The sequence below is a fragment of the Rattus norvegicus genome, chromosome 9 (genome assembly GCF_021556685.1).
Source record: "Rattus norvegicus strain SHRSP/BbbUtx chromosome 9, alternate assembly SHRSP_T2T, whole genome shotgun sequence".
Taxonomy (NCBI): Eukaryota; Metazoa; Chordata; class Mammalia; order Rodentia; family Muridae; genus Rattus; species Rattus norvegicus.
In genome coordinates, this window is record NC_141542.1 from 103,137,077 (window position 1) to 103,157,594 (window position 20,518).

The window sequence follows — 20,518 nt, forward strand, 5'->3', positions numbered from 1 at the left end:
GGGAGTTAGTAAGGGAACAGAATGAGGAAGATTGAAGAAAGGAAGAAGCAATTTATTGTGAAAATTTCAGGGTGATAATAGGGGATTTATTAGATGGGGTGACAGATGTGGTCTGCATAGTGTAACAACGGCTTTCTCACGCCGGAGAGGCTGAGAACCCAGTAGTTCAGTCCGCCAGGCTGGATGTCTCAGTCTCCATCTGGCCTTGAAGGCTGGGAGGATTCCTGGAGAGCTGCTGATCTTCAGGCTGCACTGGTATCCTGAGGAAGTTGAGTCTTGCATCAGTGAAGGGATGCTGCAGCAGCAGGGTAGAAGAACTCGCCTGTGAGAGTGAAGGCATGCTGGCAAAGAGCAAGCAACCTTTCCATCTTCCTCATGCGTTATGTGGATGGTCACCGAAAGGTGCCACACACATTCAGGGTGGGCCTTACTGCTTCAAATAGTCTGATCAAGAAAACCCTCACAGGTGCGCCCAGCATCTTGGATTTCAGTTGATTCCAGATGCAGTCAAGATTAGTCATCATTCTAGCTGCATATAGCAGAGGATTACCTTATCTGGCATCAGTGGGGGAGGGGAGACCCTTGGTTCTGTGGAGGTTCCATGACCTAGGGGAATGCTAGGGCACTGAGGTGGGAGAGGGTGGGGGTGGAGTGGAGTGAGGGAGTACACTCATAGAAGCAGGGGAGATGGGGAGGGGATTTAACTAGGAAGGGTGGTAACATTTGAAATGCAAATAAGTAACTAATAAAATAAAAAATATTAGTTATCATCACAGTATGAGGGCCATATCAGTGTATAGTGAAAAGCAGAGAGATGTGTGTTTAATTTTCTGATGGTAATAATAGTAGTAACAACAACAACAACAGCAACAGCAACAACAACAACACTAAAACAACTTATTATTTGAAGGTTTAGACAAGTTAAACGCTTGGGACCTTAATTTCCTAACCTTAAATATCCTAGGGAAACTCTGAGAATTAATCTAAAGTGTCTAAGCAATTCCTGGCATGGAGTAGTTATTTAATGAATGGTAACTTTTATGAATGTTATTACTGTGTAAATAAGTAAATCTTGAGTCTAAAATTTTATGTATTTTTTTTTTGAAGTTTAGTTTTTTGCTTTTTTGTTAAATGTTTTGCCTGTGTCTGTGTATGTACACCAAACATGTGCCTAGTGCCTGAGGAGTTCAGAAAAGGGGATTAGATCCCCTGAGACTGGTTTTAGAGATGTCCTTGAGCCACAGTGTTGTTGCTGGGTTCTGAGCTGTGTCTTCTGCAAGAGCTGTAAGTGATCTTAACTTTTAAGACATTTCTCTAGCCCCCTTGACTTTTGTTGTTGTTGTTTTTTTTTCTTTTTCTTTTCCTTTCTTTTTTTTTTTTTTTTTAAGATGGTTTTTGATATCCTGTGTTTAAGCTTGTGGAGGTCTTCTGGCTTCTTTTTCCTGAGAGCTCAGATTCCAGACATGTGCCATTTAAAACTTTATTTTAGGGACTGAAGAAGAGGGCTCAGTGGTTACGAGCACTGTTGCTCTTGCAGAAAACCTGGGTTTGGTTCCTGGCACCCACATGGTGGTTCAGAACCATTTGTAACTCCAGTTCTAGGGGATCCAAAGGCACCAGGTAGCACACAGTACACAGGCATGAATGCAGGCAAAACACATACAAAATTAAAATAATATTTTTTAAAAAGCCTCTTTTAGATTTATTTGTCTTTATTATTTTTTTTTCTTTTTTTCAGAGCTGGGGACCGAACCTAGGGCCTTGCACTTGCTAGGCAAGCGCTGTACCACTGAGCTAAATCCCCAACCCCTTGTCTTTATTTTTATGTGTATAAGTGTTTGCCTGTATGTGTATGTATGTGCGCAGTATGCATGCCTGGTGTCTGAGGAAGCCGGAAGAGGGCATTGGAACCCTTGGAACAAGATGCAGAGGTTGTTGTAAGCTGCTGTGTAGGTGTTGGGAATAGAACCTGCGTCCTCTACAAGAGCAACAAGTAGTCTTAATCATCGAGCCATTTTTTAATGTACCACCCTTTAAAATATCATTTCTGTTCTTGTTTTTCAAAAACTAGGTTATACTGTATATCCCACTGCATGTATTTCTGTGTGTAATGCCCAAAGAGGCCAGAAGAGGCTGTTGGAAATCCTCTGGAATTGGATGGTTTTGAGCAGCTGTGTGGGGGCTGGGAATTAAATCTTTTGGAAGAAAGCCAGTAGTACCCTTAACTGCTGAGGCAATTTTTCCAGCCTGAGAAAAATACAATTTTTTTTTTTTTTTGGTTCTTTTTTTCGGAGCTGGGGACCGAACCCAGGGCCTTGCGCTGAAAAATACAATTTTTAAACTGCATTGTCACATTTTAGATCTTGGTGATGGCCATGGTGATCTTTTCTGCCCCTTGATAAACTTTCCAGGGTGTATGCATGAGTTCGTGTATTTAATTAGATATTTTGTGGCAGGGTCATGCTGGCCTGGAACTCACTGTGTGCACCAGATTGTCCTTGAACCTTCTGAGCTGCTCCTGCTTCTTGAGTACTGATATTACAGATGTGTCATCATACCTGGCTGTTTGTTTTATTATGTGTTTCTTTTATTATGTTTTCTTCTTTATCTGAGATACATGCTGATTTGCAGTTGCTGGAGCTTTAACTCAGGGCTTTGGACATGCTGGGCAGACACTTTATCATTGCTTTCTTCCTTCCATTCCATTTGGATCTTAGGACTGACCAGCAGTAGTGGGTTTGTGCTGCAGTACCAGAGTACACAGGTGTGTACCACAGGGGAAGCATGGTAGCAGCGTCTGCATAGGCTTATGCTTAGGGAACATCATCCCATGGTGGAAGGCAGGACGTGAGAGAGAGCAAGGAGAACGAGGAAGGGCTTGAACTTGCTTTTATAATGACTCATATTAGTGATGACTAACCACATCCCATCCCTGAATTAATCCATTAATGAGAGCAGAGCCTTTTTTACTTAATCATCTCTTGTGACTGTTGTGCTGGAGAAGTTTCCAGCACATGAACTTTGGGGGGATGTATTCAAATTGTAGCAGGATCTGTTTACCTCTAAAAAGTTACTGAAGACCCATGAAATCCGTTTTTTTTTGTTGTTTTGTTTGTTTTTTGTTTTTTGTTTTTGTGGTAATAGTCTCTTTGTCTTCTTGGAAAAAAATGACCTAACTCTGATAACCATTTGTCTGTCACCTGCTTTTTTGTTTAATTTTTTTCCCCTTGGGAAAAACAAAACAAAACAAAACAAAACAAAACAGCTTAGTTGATCTAAAACTAGTTGTGCCTTTTGTGATGCTGTTGGTATCCAGGAGGAGTTAGTGCTTTAGCTTATTTCCTGTTTCATCAAATGGATTATTAAAACACAGGCGCAGTAGTTTTTTCCTTACTTGTCAAGCAAGGCATTCTTTTAAAACAGTGATGTGTGCTGCAAGCAGTGAAGAATAGACTGGCTGCTAGTGGTGTTTGTTCCCAATAACTTAAATGCTGTTTTAGTATCAGTAATAGTACCCCTCGTTGCATGGTTAGCACAATGCTGGCTCAGACAGAGTAAAGGCAAATAATATTTTAACAGTACCACGGTCAAAATAGTTTTGATATTACAAATATTCAATGTTAAAATGTACGTATTTACACTGAATTTTGATTTTGTTGGCCCCCTCTTTTTGAGACAGGGCCATATGTATTCCAGGTTGGTCTTGAACTTCAGAACCTTGTTTCCACCTTCTGAGTACCAGGTTTACATGTATGTGTTAGTTCTTTGTAGTGCTTGGGATTCAACCCAGGGTTTCATACATGAAACCTACCATTTAAACTACATCTCTTGTTCATACATTGAGTTCTTAAAATCAATTTAAAGTTTGTTTGAGTTGCAATCACATATCGTTGAGGTTTAAAATTGTTGCTAGGGATTGAATCCAGGGCCTTGTGTAAGCAGAACATGTTGTTTCCACAGTTTTCAACCTAGAGCCTTCATTGAAGGTTTTTAGGGCTGAGTAGGTACAGATTTGTGAAAGTTACAATCAGTCATAGTTCCTTTAAAAGTGATCTCTAGCACTGTTCATCAGGATTCATGCTATGATGGACTGACTGCTCTGTCAGGCACCCGTGACCAGTACAGTAGCTACACACTGAACTGTGGGTACTGCGATGATGAGGGACTTTTGTTTATTTACTTAATAATAGTAAGTAGTTCAGGTTGGTTTGGAACTCTGTGTGTAGTCTAGCCTGGCCTAAAATTCATAGCAATCTTCTTGTGTCTATCTTGAGTGTTAAGACTATTGAAGGGAATGAGTTAATCACACTTTATTTTTATATGTTACAAAATGGCTGGAGATGTAGTTCAGTAGTAGAATCTGGCATGCACAAAATTCTGGATTCCATTCCAAGCACCACCAAAAAATAGCACCAAACAAACAAATAAAAAAAAAAGAATTAAAATGCCAAAAAGTTAACTTTGCAGTTATAGCTTTAGTTTCTTTTTTATGATAGGTTTTTGTTTGTTTGTTTGTTTGTTTATTTATTTATTTATTTATTTATTTATTTATTTATTTATTTATTGGAGCTGGGGACCGAACCCAGGGCCTTGCGCTTGTTAGGCAAGCGCTCTACCACTGAGCTAAATCCCCAACCCCTTTAGGCTTTAGTTTTAAGGACAGTTGTAGGTATATAGAAAATTGAGAGGATACTATAGAGATTGCTTATATGTTGATGACATTGTTTCTGTGATACTTTATTAGAGTTAGTAAGCCAAAATTGACACCTTGTTAAAATGTATCATTTGTCCTTCCCCTGTTTGTTTAGTTTTACTTTTTTTTTTTTTTTTTTTTTTTTCTGGAGCTGGGGACCGAACTCAGGGCCTTTAGTATCAGTAATAGTACCCCTCATTGCATGGTTAGCACAATGCTGGCTCAGACAGAGTAAAGGCAAATAATATTTTAACAGTACCACGGTCAAAATAGTTTTGATATTACAAATATTCAATGTTAAAATGTACGTATTTACACTGAATTTTGATTTTGTTGGCCCCCTCTTTTTGAGACAGGGCCATATGTATTCCAGGTTGGTCTTGAACTTCAGAACCTTGTTTCCACCTTCTGAGTACCAGGTTTACATGTATGTGTTAGTTCTTTGTAGTGCTTGGGATTCAATATTTAGCTCTACCACTGAGCTAAATCCCCAACCCCGTTGTTTAGTTTTACCTGGTGCTTTTTGTTGGCAGCTACCATTCAGGATACCATATGACATTTAGTCTGTATCCTTATCCTTTGTCTCTGGCTGCTTCCTTTGTTTTAACATCCTAGATGAGTTTAGTACTTGTCCACTGTTTCTGTAGAACTTTATTAGAGTTTGTCTGGTGTTTTTTTCCTTATGATTTGATGAGTTCTGTAGGTTTTTAGGAGATTACAGGGTAGAAGGTGCCATGTATATCATACTAAGAGAACATTTAGGTAGAAGAGGCAGATCGATCTCTTGAATTCAAGGCTAGCCTGGTCTAGTCAGTTACAGGCTAGTTGAGGCAAAGTGAGGCCCTGTCTCAAAAAAAGGGGTGAGGGGAACACACTGATAGTGTGGTTTATCATATTACTCTTTTTTTTTTTTTTAAAGATTTATTCATTTATTATATATAAGTACACTGTAGCTATCTTCAGACACACCAGAAGAGGGCATCGAATCGCATTACAGATGGTTGTGAGCCACCATGTGGTTGCTGGGAATTGAACTCAGGACCTCTGGAAGAGTAGTCAGGTGCTCTTAACCGCTGAGCCATCTCTCCAGCCCCATCATATTACTCTTGATAGTCATCTTTTCCATTGTAGTTATTTCTTCTATTTTAAATTAAGCTATAGTTAAGTTTGTTTTCCTTTTTCCCCCCTCCTTCCTCCAACCCTTCCCGTTTACTTCTCCCTGGTTTCTCAAATGTGTGGCCTCAATTCTCTTTTTAAAGATTTATTTATATACTGTAGCTGTCTTCAGACACACCAGAAGAGGACATCAGATCCTATTACAGATGGTTGTGAGCCACCATGTGGTTGCTGAGAATTGAACTCAGGACCTCTGGAAGAGCAGTTAGTGCTCTTAATCTCTGAGCCATCTCTCCAGCTCGGCCTCTTACTTCTTTAATTGTTTTACAACACACACCCAGCCTCCACCCCCCTGTATAATGTCGCTTATATTTCTTCTTGAGGAACTGATTTTTAAATTAATCTTTAACTCTGGGGGCATTTAACTCTTACATTTAGTTTTTTTTAAAGAAAATCAATTTTTTGGGGGCTGTTGAGATACCTTAACAGGTGAAGGTGCCCATTGCCAAGCCTGCTGACCCCTGTGCCTGGGACCTACATGGAGGGAGGAGAAAACCAATTCCTGCAGGTTGGCCTCTGATCTCTATAAATGTACCCAAGGTGTGCATGTATCTACACATATACATATAATAACACAAAACAAATAAAACTAATGAAATTTAACCTTTTTGAAGGTCAGGGTGATAACTTCTGCTGCTAAGTAATGAGGTTGATTTCCAGAACCCATGTAGAAAAGGCCAGGAGTATAATCCTCTCATGCTGGCCAGACAGTCTAGTAATTTCCATAAGCTTCAGGCGAGTGAGAGATCTCAGTTCAACAGATGGATGGTGCCTCAAGAGCAACACCTAAGGCTACATGCAAATCAAAATTTTTGGTAAAGTAATGTTTATTTTTATTATTTTTAGTTATATATATTTGTATATTTATGCTCCTGATCCTTTTGTTTCTATTTTCTGAGTACTGGGATTTTTCAGTTTTTCTCTTTTTTCACACTCGAGCTGTGATATGGGTGTACACACACACACACACACACACACACACACACACACACACACACACACTGTTTAAAAACAAACCATATCTAAAACTCATGGGCTGGCCATAGGGCTTAACAGGTAAAGGTGATTGCCACCAAGCCTGATAACCTGAATTCAGTTCCTGACACTGACGTGCTATCCCTCTTCCCCCAACAGGTAAACAGATAAAATTTCAAAACAAAATTAACATTGTTTTGGATACACACATGTGTGGCCTTATAAATTGTGTTGAGTGTAGTCTCTAACTTCCCCTATGGTCCTTATGCCTGCTTTTATTCAGTTGCCTTTACTAGGCTGGTCTCTTTACTAGATATTGTCATTGTATTCCTTATTTTTATTTAATATGGTCAGGTAATCTAGTTATGTGTTAACAAATAGTGTTATCTGAATCTGTTAGATTTTTATATTGGACCAAGGGAAATATTATACATTCCTTTTAGAAAACTTACCCTTAAATATTATATACCTGAAGTATAGAAGTTGGGCCTACTGGGAAAGAGGTTAAGAGAGTAGAAGAGCTTGGGAGAAGACTGTCCTGTCCTGTCAGTGACTAGTAAAGTTCCTTCTGGTAAGAAGAATGGCTTTTGCCTTTTTGCAGTTAAAAAAAAAAAAAAAATCAGTCACAATGTTCTTTTCTCTCTTTTCTCCCAAAATAGACACTTTTTTTTTATTGGAAATCAGAAGTGCAAGGTAAAAGAAAAACAAGGAGGTCCCGTAAACCTTGAAGATTTGGTGTCTTTTAAGGATTGCTCATTAGGAACATTTAAATTTCATAAAACTTTTAGAGCAGGAAAACACTTAGAGTATTTGCGTTTGCTTTTTATTAGTGACTAGATGGGGTGTCATAAGTTTAAAATTCACTTGAAACTATTTGTGACAAGATAGCACAAGAGACTAATAGCAAACACTACGTTTAATTTTTTGGAACAAGGTTTCGTTGTTACTCCAGGCTGGCCCAAAACTCAGGCTCCTCCTGCATTGGCCTCTGAGCTGGAGAAGGAAAAAGTTGTTGGGTATTTCCTACAACCAGTCATTCTCTGAGAACTAGTGTGTGTGTTTCATGTGCAGCCTCACATTTTCATGTGTATACACTTGTTTTACTTGCTTGTTTTTGTATATTTAAGAACATGTGTGTAGTGTTCTTATATTAGTGTGTAACTAATATTTTTAAGTTAAAATTGATCTGTAAGATTAGCCTTTTAATTAATGATTTATTTTTATCTTACGTGTATTGGTGTTTTGTCTGAATGTAGGACTGTGTGTCAGATCCCCTGGAAGTGGACTTAAAATCGTGAGCTGCTGTGTAGGTGTTGGGACCTGAAGCTTGGTCCTCTGAAAGAGCAGCCGGTGCTCCTAACCACTGAGCTCTCTCCAGTGCCTCCTAGTCTTCTGTTTTTACAAGTTTTTAGTCGTAATAGGTTGATTCTGATTTACAAGACTCACAGTGCCTCATGTATATTCAGGTTTAAATCTCTTTAATACAAAGTCAGACATTTGGTAATGAACATCTCATTATAAATTGTCAACTTAGATAATGTCAGTAACAGTTCAAGCTGTCACCATCATAGCTCTGTTGCTTGTCCTTTAAGTAGCAGCTGCAGGATGAGCTGCATATATTGCTTAGTGTCTGAGCAAGGCTGTTCTCTTGTTGCTGGGACTTAGTTCCTGTTTCTTTTGTCACCTAGACCATTTAAGTCTTCCCAGGACTCTCATCCATTCAGTCTTAGATTCTGTTAAAATCTTGCTTTCTTCTTGAGAGCTTTGGAGGTTCTTTTAAAAAACATTTTTGTTTGGTGTGTGTTGGTGTTTTGCCCATGTTCTATGTTCTATGTACTATGCGCATGTATGTATGTATGTATGTATGTATGTATGTATGTATGTATGTATGTATGTATGTATGTGGTGCACATGGAGGCTGAAGTCAGCATTAGATTTCTTGGCACTAGAGTTCTAGATGGTTGTGAGCCACCATGTGGGTGTTGGGAATCCAACCCAGGTTTTCTAGAAGAGCAGTCAGTACTCTTTACTCTTGAGCCATCTCCAGCCCCTTTAGTTTTTTGAATGCTCCTCCATAGTCCAGAACCCAGCTGGGCTGGTGGATTGGTGTTTGGTAGGCATTTGTTAAGTAGTCTTGAACACTGTTGTCATGTTGTAATAGAGGTGCCTTTGCTTTAGACTTGACAAAGTGTCCACCATTAGCCCACCTAAGACTTAGGACACTCTTGCAGATGAGCAGCACTCGCAGTCTTACTTTTTGGAAACTGATTTGTTCATGTTGACTTATTAGTGGTTTAGCTAGTTTTTGGGATGTCATAGTAATTTTGATCAATAATGGGCCTGACCTTGGGTTTTGCTCTTTTTTTTTCCTTTTTTTTTTTTTTTTCCCGGAGCTGGGGACCGAACCCAGGGCCTTGCGCTTGCTAGGCAAGCGCTTTACCACTGAGCTAAATCCCCAACCCCGGGTTTTGCTCTTTTGATTTTTGTATTTTTTGTACTGGGAATTAACTTACACCTAACACATACTAGACACTCTTCCTCTTTTCCTTTAATATATTTGATATATCTAGTATATTTATATAATCTAAGTTTGAGCTTATTATGTTTTTGTGTGGGTTTTAGAGAGACAGAGCGAGAGAACAAGAGTGAGGGTACGCATACTACAGATTAATATTTAGTGTTCCAACCTTAACTGATTTCCACCTTATTTTATAAGACAGGTTCTCATTGAGCTTAAAGCTCAATTTCAGTTCAGTTGGTTACTAGGCACCCCAAATTCTTCTTTCTCAGCCTTTATTTCCCCCAGGGATGCTGTTACAGCTAGATGCTGCTATGACCAGCTTTCATGTGGATGCTAGCAGTCTGATTCTCATGTTTGTTGCTTAACAAGCGTTTTACCCAAAGTTACCTTCCCATACCTTAATATATGTTTTAATGTTTGCTATGTGTAATTGCTGTTATGAGTCTAAATATAGAATGGAGTCCCTGTCTTTGTGTCTGTGTGGGCATGTACATATTTCTGTGCCAGATGTGTTTGTGTATGTACACTTACATGACAACTTGAGCTTTGCTTCTTAGGAGCCAATCACATCATCTTTAAATTTATTTATTTATTTGTACCTCTGTGTGTGCATGTACTCATGTGTATATGTGTTATAGTACACATATCGAAGTTATAGGATACCTGAGTTCATTGATTAGGTTAGATTGGCTGACCATTGAACCTCAGAGATCCATTTACCTATTACCAATGTACGCCACTATGCCTGGTTTTAAAATGTGGATTCTAAAGCGCAAGGCCCTGGGTTCGGTCCCCAGCTCCGAAAAAAAGAACCAAAAAAAAAAAAAAATGTGGATTCTAAGGTTTGAAATGAGGTCCTACTGCATATAAGGCATTTTACTGACTGAGTCATCTCCTTTACCCTTGTCTCTTACAAAGTTGATCTGACTTCAAGTAACCGTGTGAGACTGGGAGTGAGCACCTGCCAGCATGGACCATGCCTTTTGGGCTTTGCTGAACATGATCCCATGGAACCTTTATAGATAATATATTGAGTGCACAGAGTTAAACTTACTGGAATGAACTTGAAATGCATCTCTCTAAAGTCACTGTACTTGCTGATCTTGGTGGTACGCTCCTGTAATTCTAGTACAGAAGATAGAGGATAAGCTTTGTTTACTTGATAAGATCTAGTCTTAAAAACAGGGAAATCATTGTGTTACATCATTTTAAGAAACAACTGATTTTTGGGAATCTGTTCAGTATTAAAAACATTGGTTGTTTAAAATAGTGTTCATTCACAGTGGCAAAAAACTTGAAAGTACCTGTTTTTATAAACATCATATGATTTTTAAAGACTGATTACGGGCTTGAGAGATGGCTCAGTGCTAAGAGTACTTGTTGCTTTTGCAAAGGACCCAGATTCAGTCCCCAGGACCTATATAGTGACTTACAAACATCTGTAACTCTAGTTCTAGGTGATCTGACTCACTTTTCTGCCTTTCTTGGGCATCAGGAATACCTGTGGTACACATATATACAAGCAGACAAAACATTCATACACTAAAAATAAAATAATTGAATCTAAATTTTTAAAGGATTAGAAACAAAATTATGATTTAATTGTATACATGTTAGAATTCTGTTCGTTCAGCTGTACTGAGAATGCATGTTTCAGAAGAGGACATATGGGATTTTCTTTGGGAACAGGGTCTCATGTATGTATCCTGAGATGGAAGGGTATCTTCTTCCGTCTTGCTGTGCAGCTGAGGATTACCGTTAACCTCCGGTCTCCCTCCTCCTCTCCAGTTGTAGGGATTACAGGCATATCCTATCATGCCCTGTTATGAGTCCTTGAGGACAGAACCCAGGGCATTTTCCATGTTAACTATCCTCAATTTATACTGTAGTTTTAGTTTGTGGAAATCAATAGCTAATTCCCCTTTCCACTGTGTATACGTGAACATATAAAGAGGTATGATGAGACACTTTGTAAGTTTTTAACATGTTCACGTTCAAAATTAGAACTTAAGAGGAGGCATGAGTAATCATTGATTTATTAAAATTTTTATGTCATGAATATGATAAATATGGTGACAGTTGTGTCTGCAGAGGAGAAAGCTTGGGATGAAATTTAGTTAAGTAGAAGTTGTGAGCTGAAGGTGTATAACCGACCGTATGACCTTTCTCTACCTGTAACCTGTAGCACAGAGACATTGCATGTGTCTCCTGTGCTTACCCCTCACCTAGATAGGGTTTTTTTTCCCCTCCTTTTTTTAAAAGATGGAGCTTATGTAGCTTAAGCCAGCTCACTCACTGTTAGCTGAGGTTGACTGACCTAATCCTTCCACCTCCATCTCCCTGGAAGTACATAAGAGAGTGCCCAATTTCCTGGAACTAGAGTTATAGGCTGTGGTGTGCTGTTCTCTAGGTGCTGGGCATTAAACTTTGGTCCAGTGCAAGAGCAGTATGTCTCTTAATGGCTGTTCCATCCCTTTAGCTTTGCAAATTGGGTTTCTAAGAAAATTAATAATTTTGGAGATAGGATCTGGCTACATAGCACAAACTAACTATCCTTGAACACATTTCTTCCTTTGCCTTTGTAGTGTTCACAAATCACCATATCTAACTTAGGAATTTTGTTGTAATTAGATAAGAGTTAAAAGAATTCAGGCTATTGAAATGATATAAGAAGACTTTAAGAGTTAGCAGTGGTTGAGAGAAAGTGACTAAGTAAAGGATTGAGAAGTAGGAGTTTCACATGATTGGCCTTTTCAGTGTGATTGATCAGTAAAAATTTGAAAAACTGTAGTACCTTATCAGTTGCTGCTTACTTTGAGGTAGGCTAATTTAATTGATTTAGAATGGTACACAAAGAGTGGGCCAGTCCTTCTACCCCACATTCCTTTTCCCAGGCCATTTAGAGACTTGTCCTTATTTCCTGAGTGCCCTTTTGCACTTTAAGTGAACAGAGTTCTATCCACAGGAACTTAGTAGAGAGAGCATTTGAGCTCACAGTTAAATAAATAAGCCATGGATATTCTGGGGAAAATGAGGGACAGAGAAACAGAAAAGTTTGAGTCAAAAATATCCAGTCATAGGTGGAAAAATGAACCATTTTTGTTTGTTTGTTTGTAGAGACAGGGTTTCTCTGCATAACTGTCCTGGCTATCCTAGAACGATTTGTAGAACAGGTTGGTCTCACAGAGATCCGACTACCTCTGCCTCCTGAGTGTTGGGAATATTAAAGGTGTGTTCTACTATACCTCGCTTGAAGAACTGGTTTTAAGAGAAGGCCATCTAGAGAGGCAGAGGACCTTGGCAGAGCAGAGTCCAGAGTCAGCTTCACATCCCAAGTTTTACAAATTCAGGGCTATTTCCCAATGGTCAGAGGGCTTGTAGAGGTTTGCGTTGAACTCATTTGTCTAGGTGGGGTTTGAAGTGATGCCCTTGGGTATAGTGGTGCAGATTCGAGGGTAGCCTAATCTACAACTTTAAGTTCCTCAGGGCAGCCAAGGCTACACTATTCTCACTTCACTTAGCTATAGCTTTAGAAAATACTCTTCAGAGATAGGTGTAAGTTTTATTTCATCTAATTTATAATTCAAAGGAACTATGTAAGACAGTCCCTTCAGAACATAGAAATCTATAAACTCGCTGTATTAAATTGATTGAGATGAAGAATCTAGGGTATGGAGCTCAGGATTGAGTACAGTCCTTAAGGGGTAAGTTAGAGACTCTCCTTTAATTTATAAAGGAAAAGGATTTGACCACTTCTATTTGCTCTCCTGAGAATTAATTGCTTTGATTGTTCTTATCGTTCTCCAGAAGTGTTTACACCAGGAAGTAATTCTAGGGAACGATGTTATAATTGATAGCTAGGTTCAAGTTTTAGGGCACTTTATGTTTGTGAGGTTTTGCAGGTTTATAGTCAGGATGATCAAGTGTGCTAGAACAGGATTTCTGTGCTCAATCATTTTTGTTCCCTAGATGCTTCCTGTGTCTAGGGGCTTCTCTTACAGTTTAAGACTTATGTCAAGAGTTGAGTCTGTACCTGGCCTCAGAGGTTCTGTTTGTATCTTTGTTATTAGCACTGGTGGGGTTTGGTGCTTGTGTGATCATATGTGCCTTGTAGTAAGTAAAATAGGAACATAAATAAATAGGTAAGTGATTTTTTTTTTAAAACAGTATTTTCATAAATTCTAAGTAATTTCATTTTGGTCAGAATCTGCTTGCTCTTTAAATCCAGTCTAGTTCAAACTAGTTCTGACTTGCTTTAGAAATTTAGATCCATTTTGCAATAGTCAGAGGTCCCCTCAAAGTTCATTTGAAAAAAATTAGCTTGAAATAGTGGTTTTAAAAAAACCTTAAGATTAAAAACAAAACAGCATGCATGCCTTTAATGCAAGTGCTTGGGTGATAGACATGTGTGAATCTCTGCAAGTTCGAGAACAGCCAGAGCTGCATGGTGAGGGCTACATAGAAAACAGCAATAAACAACAGCAGCACTTTAAACACCGAGCTCTTAACCTTATATAATATTTAGAAGAAAATATACTCACTGGATGTATAGGCACACATTTGTAATCTCAGTACTCACGAGGCAGAATTTGAGTGTAGCTGGACTATGAGGTCAGTTCTTTTCTCAAACAAAAGAAATGGTATTCTTAGGAACTCTGGCACAATATTTTCAACTTTTAAAAATTTATTTTTATTTTATGTGCATTGGTGTTTTTACCTGCATGTATGTCTGTATGAAGGTGTCAGATTCCTTGGAACTGGAGTTGTAGACCATTGTGAGCTGCCATGTGGATATTGGGAATTGAACTTAGGTCCTCTGGAAGAGCAGCCAGTGTTTTTAAACCACTGAGCCATCTCTCTAGCATCCACATTTTAAAAAACTCTTTTTGAGGACTCTGATCTAAGTGTTTGCCGTGCAAGCCTAAGGACTACTAGAGTTTGGGTCCCTAGAACCCATATAAGTGCCAGGTGGGGATGGCAGATTGCCAGTAATTCTAGCCCACCAGATGAGTGCCTACGAAGACTTAGTGATTGATGCTGCTGAGCTCTGGGTTTGATTGAGAAGCTCTGCCTCAAGGATGCCATCAAGGATGATTCCTAAAACCAACTTTGGGCCTCTACATGCTCAGGCACCGATGCCCCGATACATGCAAACTTGCAAGCTCAAGGCATAAACTACAGGAAAATTGAAAAAGGAAAAAAAAAACTTTTAATTAAGGGAGTTTTAGTAGATTTTAATTATATAGTTTATTATTTTTGTGTACCTGTTAGAAGGAAAAAAGGCTAGAGAGATGACTATGTTGGTAAAGTGCCATGCACGCATTGGGCCCAGGTTTGATCCTCTAGAACCATCATCCAAAACCTGGGTACAGTGGTATGTGCCTATGATTTGAGCACTAGGAAGGCAAAACCACGAGGGTGCATGAGCCGTGCTGGTCAGCTAATCTAACCAAATTGGCCAGCTTCAGTAAGAAACCTGGTGTGCAGTAGTAGTAATGTGTCACTCAAAGTGATGATGAAGTAGTTTCATTTAGGTTCACTGTAATCCAGGTTGACCTTAAACTCAGATCCTTCTGTTTTAGTCCCCAAATGTTGGGATTATATGTGTGCTGGGATTACAAATGACCTGGAATCATAGGTATGTGTATGACTGGCTCCAGTATTATCAGTGTAAAAGTCAGTGATTTGGTGTTTGTGACAACTTTAGAAACAATATAAGCAATTTAGTCTTAAATTTTTTTGATATTTTGCAGTATACTGTATACCATATGTGTGTGTGTATTTGTGTGTTCTACGTGCATGTGTGTGCATATGAGTATGAAGGCTAGAGGAGGATATTTGGTGTTTTCCTTAGTTGATTTCTCCTCCATCACCATCACCATCATAATCGACAGGGTCTCACTGAACCTGGAGTGTACTGGTTTGGATGGACTGCCTGTCTAGCAAGTCCTAGGAACCTCTGTCTCTGCACTTTTATAATGTCCATTTAGCAAAACAATAGTAGTAGATTCCTCTCTAGGGTTTATGACATTCTGAGAGCCATGGGCTTCTGTCCAAGTTCAGTACTAGGCATAGATTCCCTTCTTTGGAGAAGGCTTCTAGTCAGAAAGTGGCTGGTTTACCTCCATCACTTTCACGGCACTATTGCTCTAGGGAACACATTATACCTAGCACTGGAATTACAGGATTCAGGATCCACTGCTGTAGAATAACACCTTTGATGGCTTTTCTCCTCCTGCGTAGCACCTACTGGCACTATGAAAACTAGCCATCAGGAAGGAAAATTTCAGGTTGGTTCCACCTTGATTTCTTTTGTGTCCTACAACTAGTGTTGTGACATCTTTAATAGGGTCTTACCATGCTGTTCTAGTAGGTAACCAAGAACAATGACAATTGCCTATGTTATTTTTGGCATCCCTGACCACTGATGGTTTCATTTAATAACCCATGTCTTCTGAGGGAAACATTGTCTACTCACTCAGGGTATTTGTGTTTAAAGCCCCTGCCCATAAAAAAACCAGAACACCCCCCCCCCCACCATTTTAGCTTTCCAAGTAGTGAGTTTCAATAAGCATTTCCAACATATACTTTGTTTTCCTCTTCACCATCCACTCCCGTGTTTTTGTTTTTGTTTTTGTTTTTTTAAATCAGATCCTATTACAGGTGGTTGTGAGCCACCATATAGTTGCTAGGAATTGCTTTTAACTGCTGAGGCATCTCTCTAGCCCTCTATACCCATCTTTGTCCCATTAAACTTACTGTTTTATTGTGTCTGTCCGTCCATCCGTCTGTCCTTCCTTCCTTATTTTTGAGACTTTTTTTTTTTTTTTTTTTTTTTTTTTTTTTACACACATAGTCCTGGTTGTTCTGGAACTCATTATCTAACCAGGCTGGCCTAGACCTCTCAGTCTCCCCAGTGCTGGGTTTAAAGGTGTGCTCTATCCCTATCCTCAGCAGTGTTTTTTTTTTTTTCCCCCTCTCTTTTTTCTTTTTTTCCGGAGCTGGGGACCGAATCCAGGGCCTTGCGCTTGCTAGGCAAGTGCTCTACCGCTGAGCTAAATCCCCAACCCCCAGTTTTGTTTTTTTTTTAAACTTGGGTTTTGTTTTGTTTTGACTGGGAATTAAACTCAGGTCCTTGTGCATGCAAGGCAAGTGTGTACTGACTGAGCTATCTTTTTAGCCTCTGCAATTTTTTTTTAAAAGATTTATTTATTTTATGTTATGTGGGTACACTGTTGCTGTCTTCAGACAGACCAGAAGAGGGCATCATCCGATCCCATTACACATGGTTGTGAGCCACCGGGTGGTTGCTGGGAATTGAACTCAGGACCTCTGGAAGAGCTGTCAGTGCTCTTAACCACTGAGCCATCTCTCCAGTCCAACAATTTTTTTTAAGAGACTTTTTTTCCTTCTTTCTGTCATGGAACTCAGTTGATATCTTTGCCACAGTATCACAAGTGTCTGGGTAAAAGGCTCAGATACAAACTCTTATTAAATACTTTTTAAGGCTGCTGTGTGTGACCATTTGGATTATGCAGTTTCATATGTGAGCAGCAAACCATAATAACCTTCTTTAGCTTGGGTTTGCTTTTTCTCTTTTCTACTTTCTACCTCCTCCATCTCTGACCCCCTTCCCTCTTTATCTTTACTCCCTCCTCAGCGTCTTCCCTTTTTTCATTTTTACATTTCTGTCCTTTGTATTTCTTATAAAGCACTCACTCGTTCTTATTTTCCCAATAATAGTTACTTCATTATTGTTTCCTTGTTTTGCTTCCTTTGTATTATATTAAAATCAGCTTGAAGACATTTTTAGTGGTAGTTAAGACCAAAATTGGGCCATGTTGGGATAGTAGATACAGTTACATCCCAGATGTTTTTTAATTTTAGTGTATTTTATTTATTTTAAGATATATTTTAATTTTAAAGAAATTAAAAACAGAAAAGATGACTGGGACTGTTCAGTGGTAGAATGCTTATGTAGCATGTGTGAGAGCCTGGGTTCAACCCCCAAACACCACATGGTGACTGATGGTGGACCTACTGCAAGAGAATGTCAGAAACTGGAAGTGTTGCTACCATTTAATTACTCTTTCTTGCTCTGAGACTAATCCATGCTCCTTTCCCAGACACATGCAGCAGGAAGTTGAGAGAGAGGGGTGGATGCCCTCATTTCACTGGTCAGCCGCATTGCCACCAACAGTCCTTAAACAGCCTCGTTCTTAGGATTATGAGCAGATCACACATTGTCTGGCTACATATTCTGACCTGGTATTCTTTACTTTGTCTTGACATTGTTTGACCAAGATTATGTTTCTACTTAACAGGTTTCTCCACACATAAAAGATCTTTTTAAAAATACGGAGAAGAATGGCAGCAGAAACACAGACACTAAACTTTGGGCCTGAATGGTGAGTTTTCAGTCTCGTCCTGTTTGGTATCGGATGACATGTTTACTAGTGTGACACATCCAGGTGTTGGGTGGCATGTAAATAAATACACATATTTCTGAGACTTGGTTTCATGTGTATAGCTAAAAAATGTGACTAGATTATAGTAACTTAAATTTGGTAAAGGACTGCATTTTTCTAATTGAATTTTTTCATGGTTTGGTTAGGTATTGATAATGAAATTAAAACTGTAATTTACTACCCTAGAACATTAGTTTTGAGCCTTTGTATATATCTAAATAATTTTACATATTTATAAACTATAATAGTAATTTTTGATATCTATGTTTTCTGCTACAATGTTTTCTGCTATAAATATACCTATTAAAAAGTTTTAATAAAGCATTTGAAATTTTTTATTGATGGGCTAGGTAGGTGGTCCAGAATTAGTACTGGCTATTAGCAGTAGCCCATCTAGAGCTGAGTTAGCATTTGCCATAATAACAATTAATTGACCTTTGAGTCTCTTACAGATATGTTTGGACCCCGAATATGGAATTCTCATGGAATTTTGAGATCCATCACATTATAGTGTGGCTTTCCCCCCCTCTTCTTCTTTTCCCCCCAATGTTGGTGATTGAAGATCCTCTCTTCAGTGGCGTGAATAATGATAGTTTATTTTCCATTCATACTTGGAACAAACCCCTTTGGTAATGTCAAAGGCAGTACCTAAACCAAGAATTGGAGTAGTAGTAGCATTCTTTATGTTTAGGTAGTAGTTTTTAAGATTTCTGTAAGAGGTCCTTGTTAGAGGAGTCTTGCAAACTACCTGCTCATACATACTTCTTTTGATATGTAATTCCTAGACAGTCTTAACCTTCATAGTTAGCATTCAGAAGCTGAAGGAGAAAACAATTGAAGGTCTGAGAACCAACACACTGCCTATAGTTTGAGTTTATTTTCAAATGTTGATCTAAACAATGCTGCACCTGTTTCAGTTATTTTATATTTAAAAAATAATTTTCTTATTATTAAATCATTTTGTTTCTATAAAAATCAGGAATTATAAGTAAGCAAGGAAAAGATATAATTACCTTAATTTGATCCTTAGTACACACTGTACATATCTTCGTATACCTTTCCAAGTGGTTTTATGTATCTTGTTTGTATATATGTATATTTTATTTTCACAAAACCGGATCATATTGTGCATTCAATCTTGTAACCTTTAAAAAACTAAGTAAAAAAAAAAACTTTTAATAAATGTTTTTTGGTTCTATTTAATAGTTTCATTGTATGGATGTACTATCATTTAACCAATTCTCCAGATGGAGCATGTAGAGGCTGTTTCAGCCATTAGTATTATAGAAACATTTTACCATTCTTATAGAGAAATCTTTATTCATACCATAGTAACTTTTTAAACCAGGTGGATTTAAATGCTTATAGTTCACTTTGTAAACAGTGGTTTGTGCAGCTGTTCTGCAATTATTATTACTTTTCTTTTGTATTTATACATCCTATACGTTTTTCTTTGTAAAACCATGATTAAAATTGTTAAGTAATTTAAAGTTTTCTTCTTAAAGCACTTGATAATAATATGTAGTGGAAATGCAACACCAGAAAATTTAGCCAAAACTAAAGAATTAAAACCAAAACAACCAGACTGGTGATATCCCTGAGTTTGTTTAACACCTTCTATCTCTGGTTGGCATGTGGAATCCTGTTAGAGTGTAAGTAAAGTTTTTGTAAATAAAGTTTTATTGGAAGACAGCATGTTCTTTTTTGTTTCCATGTTACCTTGATGCTTTTGTGCTACTCTGGCAAGGATGAGTAGTTAGTTCTATCAGAGGTTGTCTAGTTCTCAGAGCTTGTACATTTCTGTTTTGGTCCTTTGCAGAAAGTTTGCTGTCCTACAACATGTATTACCAAACATTAAATCATTTCCAGGTGTCTCTTTGCCATTGGTTCAATCTGTCAGTAGTGCCTTACATGTCCTCCTTATTGTTACCCTGACGTATTGTATAGTGCTTAATTTTAACTAAGATAACTTGAGCAGAGGATAGTTATCAATTCCATTCCTAAATCGAGTTGTTACCTAGGCTAATTGTGTAAGCATTAGTAGCGAGGAGCTTTTACTGAATCAACTGACATGCAGATAATCTGGGGAGCTGCGTAGGCACAGCCTTATGCGTGTCATCCATGAATTCTATCCAGCCAAGACAGTTTATGAGGTCCTTAAACCACTGAGTACTCCTGAGCTAGAAAGCTGCCACGTGATTGGAGACAGCTGGCATGTTTCCATGTAACATGTTCATTATAGAAATTGGTGTGAGGAATTGTGTTCATGATAGTTGAGAATCAACGAATAGAGTGATTATGTTGAGTCACTTTGTAACTCTGAACCATATTAAGACATTTAATGAAATTTTTTATATTGAAGTTATCAATGCTTAATAAGCAATGCATAAAATAAAATTTTATGTTTTATTTTTAAAAATTTACTGATAATTGAAAATTTTTTCTTCCCATTTCTCCCTCTAGTCCTATCTGGGGCAGTTGTGTTAATAGAAGAACCTTGAAAATTGTGGGGAAGGACCACACCTATGTAGCCTTCCTAAAGCCAACAGAGTCATTAGGTTGTAGATTGTTTATTTAGGATAAGGAAGCAAATTACAGATTCACCAAAATAGTTTAAAAGGATATGACAGATTTAATGAAGAAAATCATTTCTAGGTATTAAAGCAATACTCAATTTTTAAATGC

The 20,518-nt window shown here is 38.2% G+C and overlaps 1 protein-coding gene across 11 annotated transcripts in view; it reads left to right on the forward strand.

Annotated features, from left to right (window-relative positions):
- Gigyf2 (GRB10 interacting GYF protein 2) overlaps positions 1 to 20,518 on the forward strand; it is a 125,796-nt gene that overhangs the window by 10,869 nt on the left and 94,409 nt on the right. For 9 of the 11 annotated variants that reach the window (NM_001427666.1, XM_087564352.1, XM_087564344.1 and 6 more), the window contains 1 exon segment: positions 17,690 to 17,773. In NM_001427666.1, coding sequence (NP_001414595.1) covers positions 17,733 to 17,773 — 41 coding nt within the window. In that variant the 5' untranslated portion in view covers positions 17,690 to 17,732. 11 annotated transcript variants of the gene reach the window in all.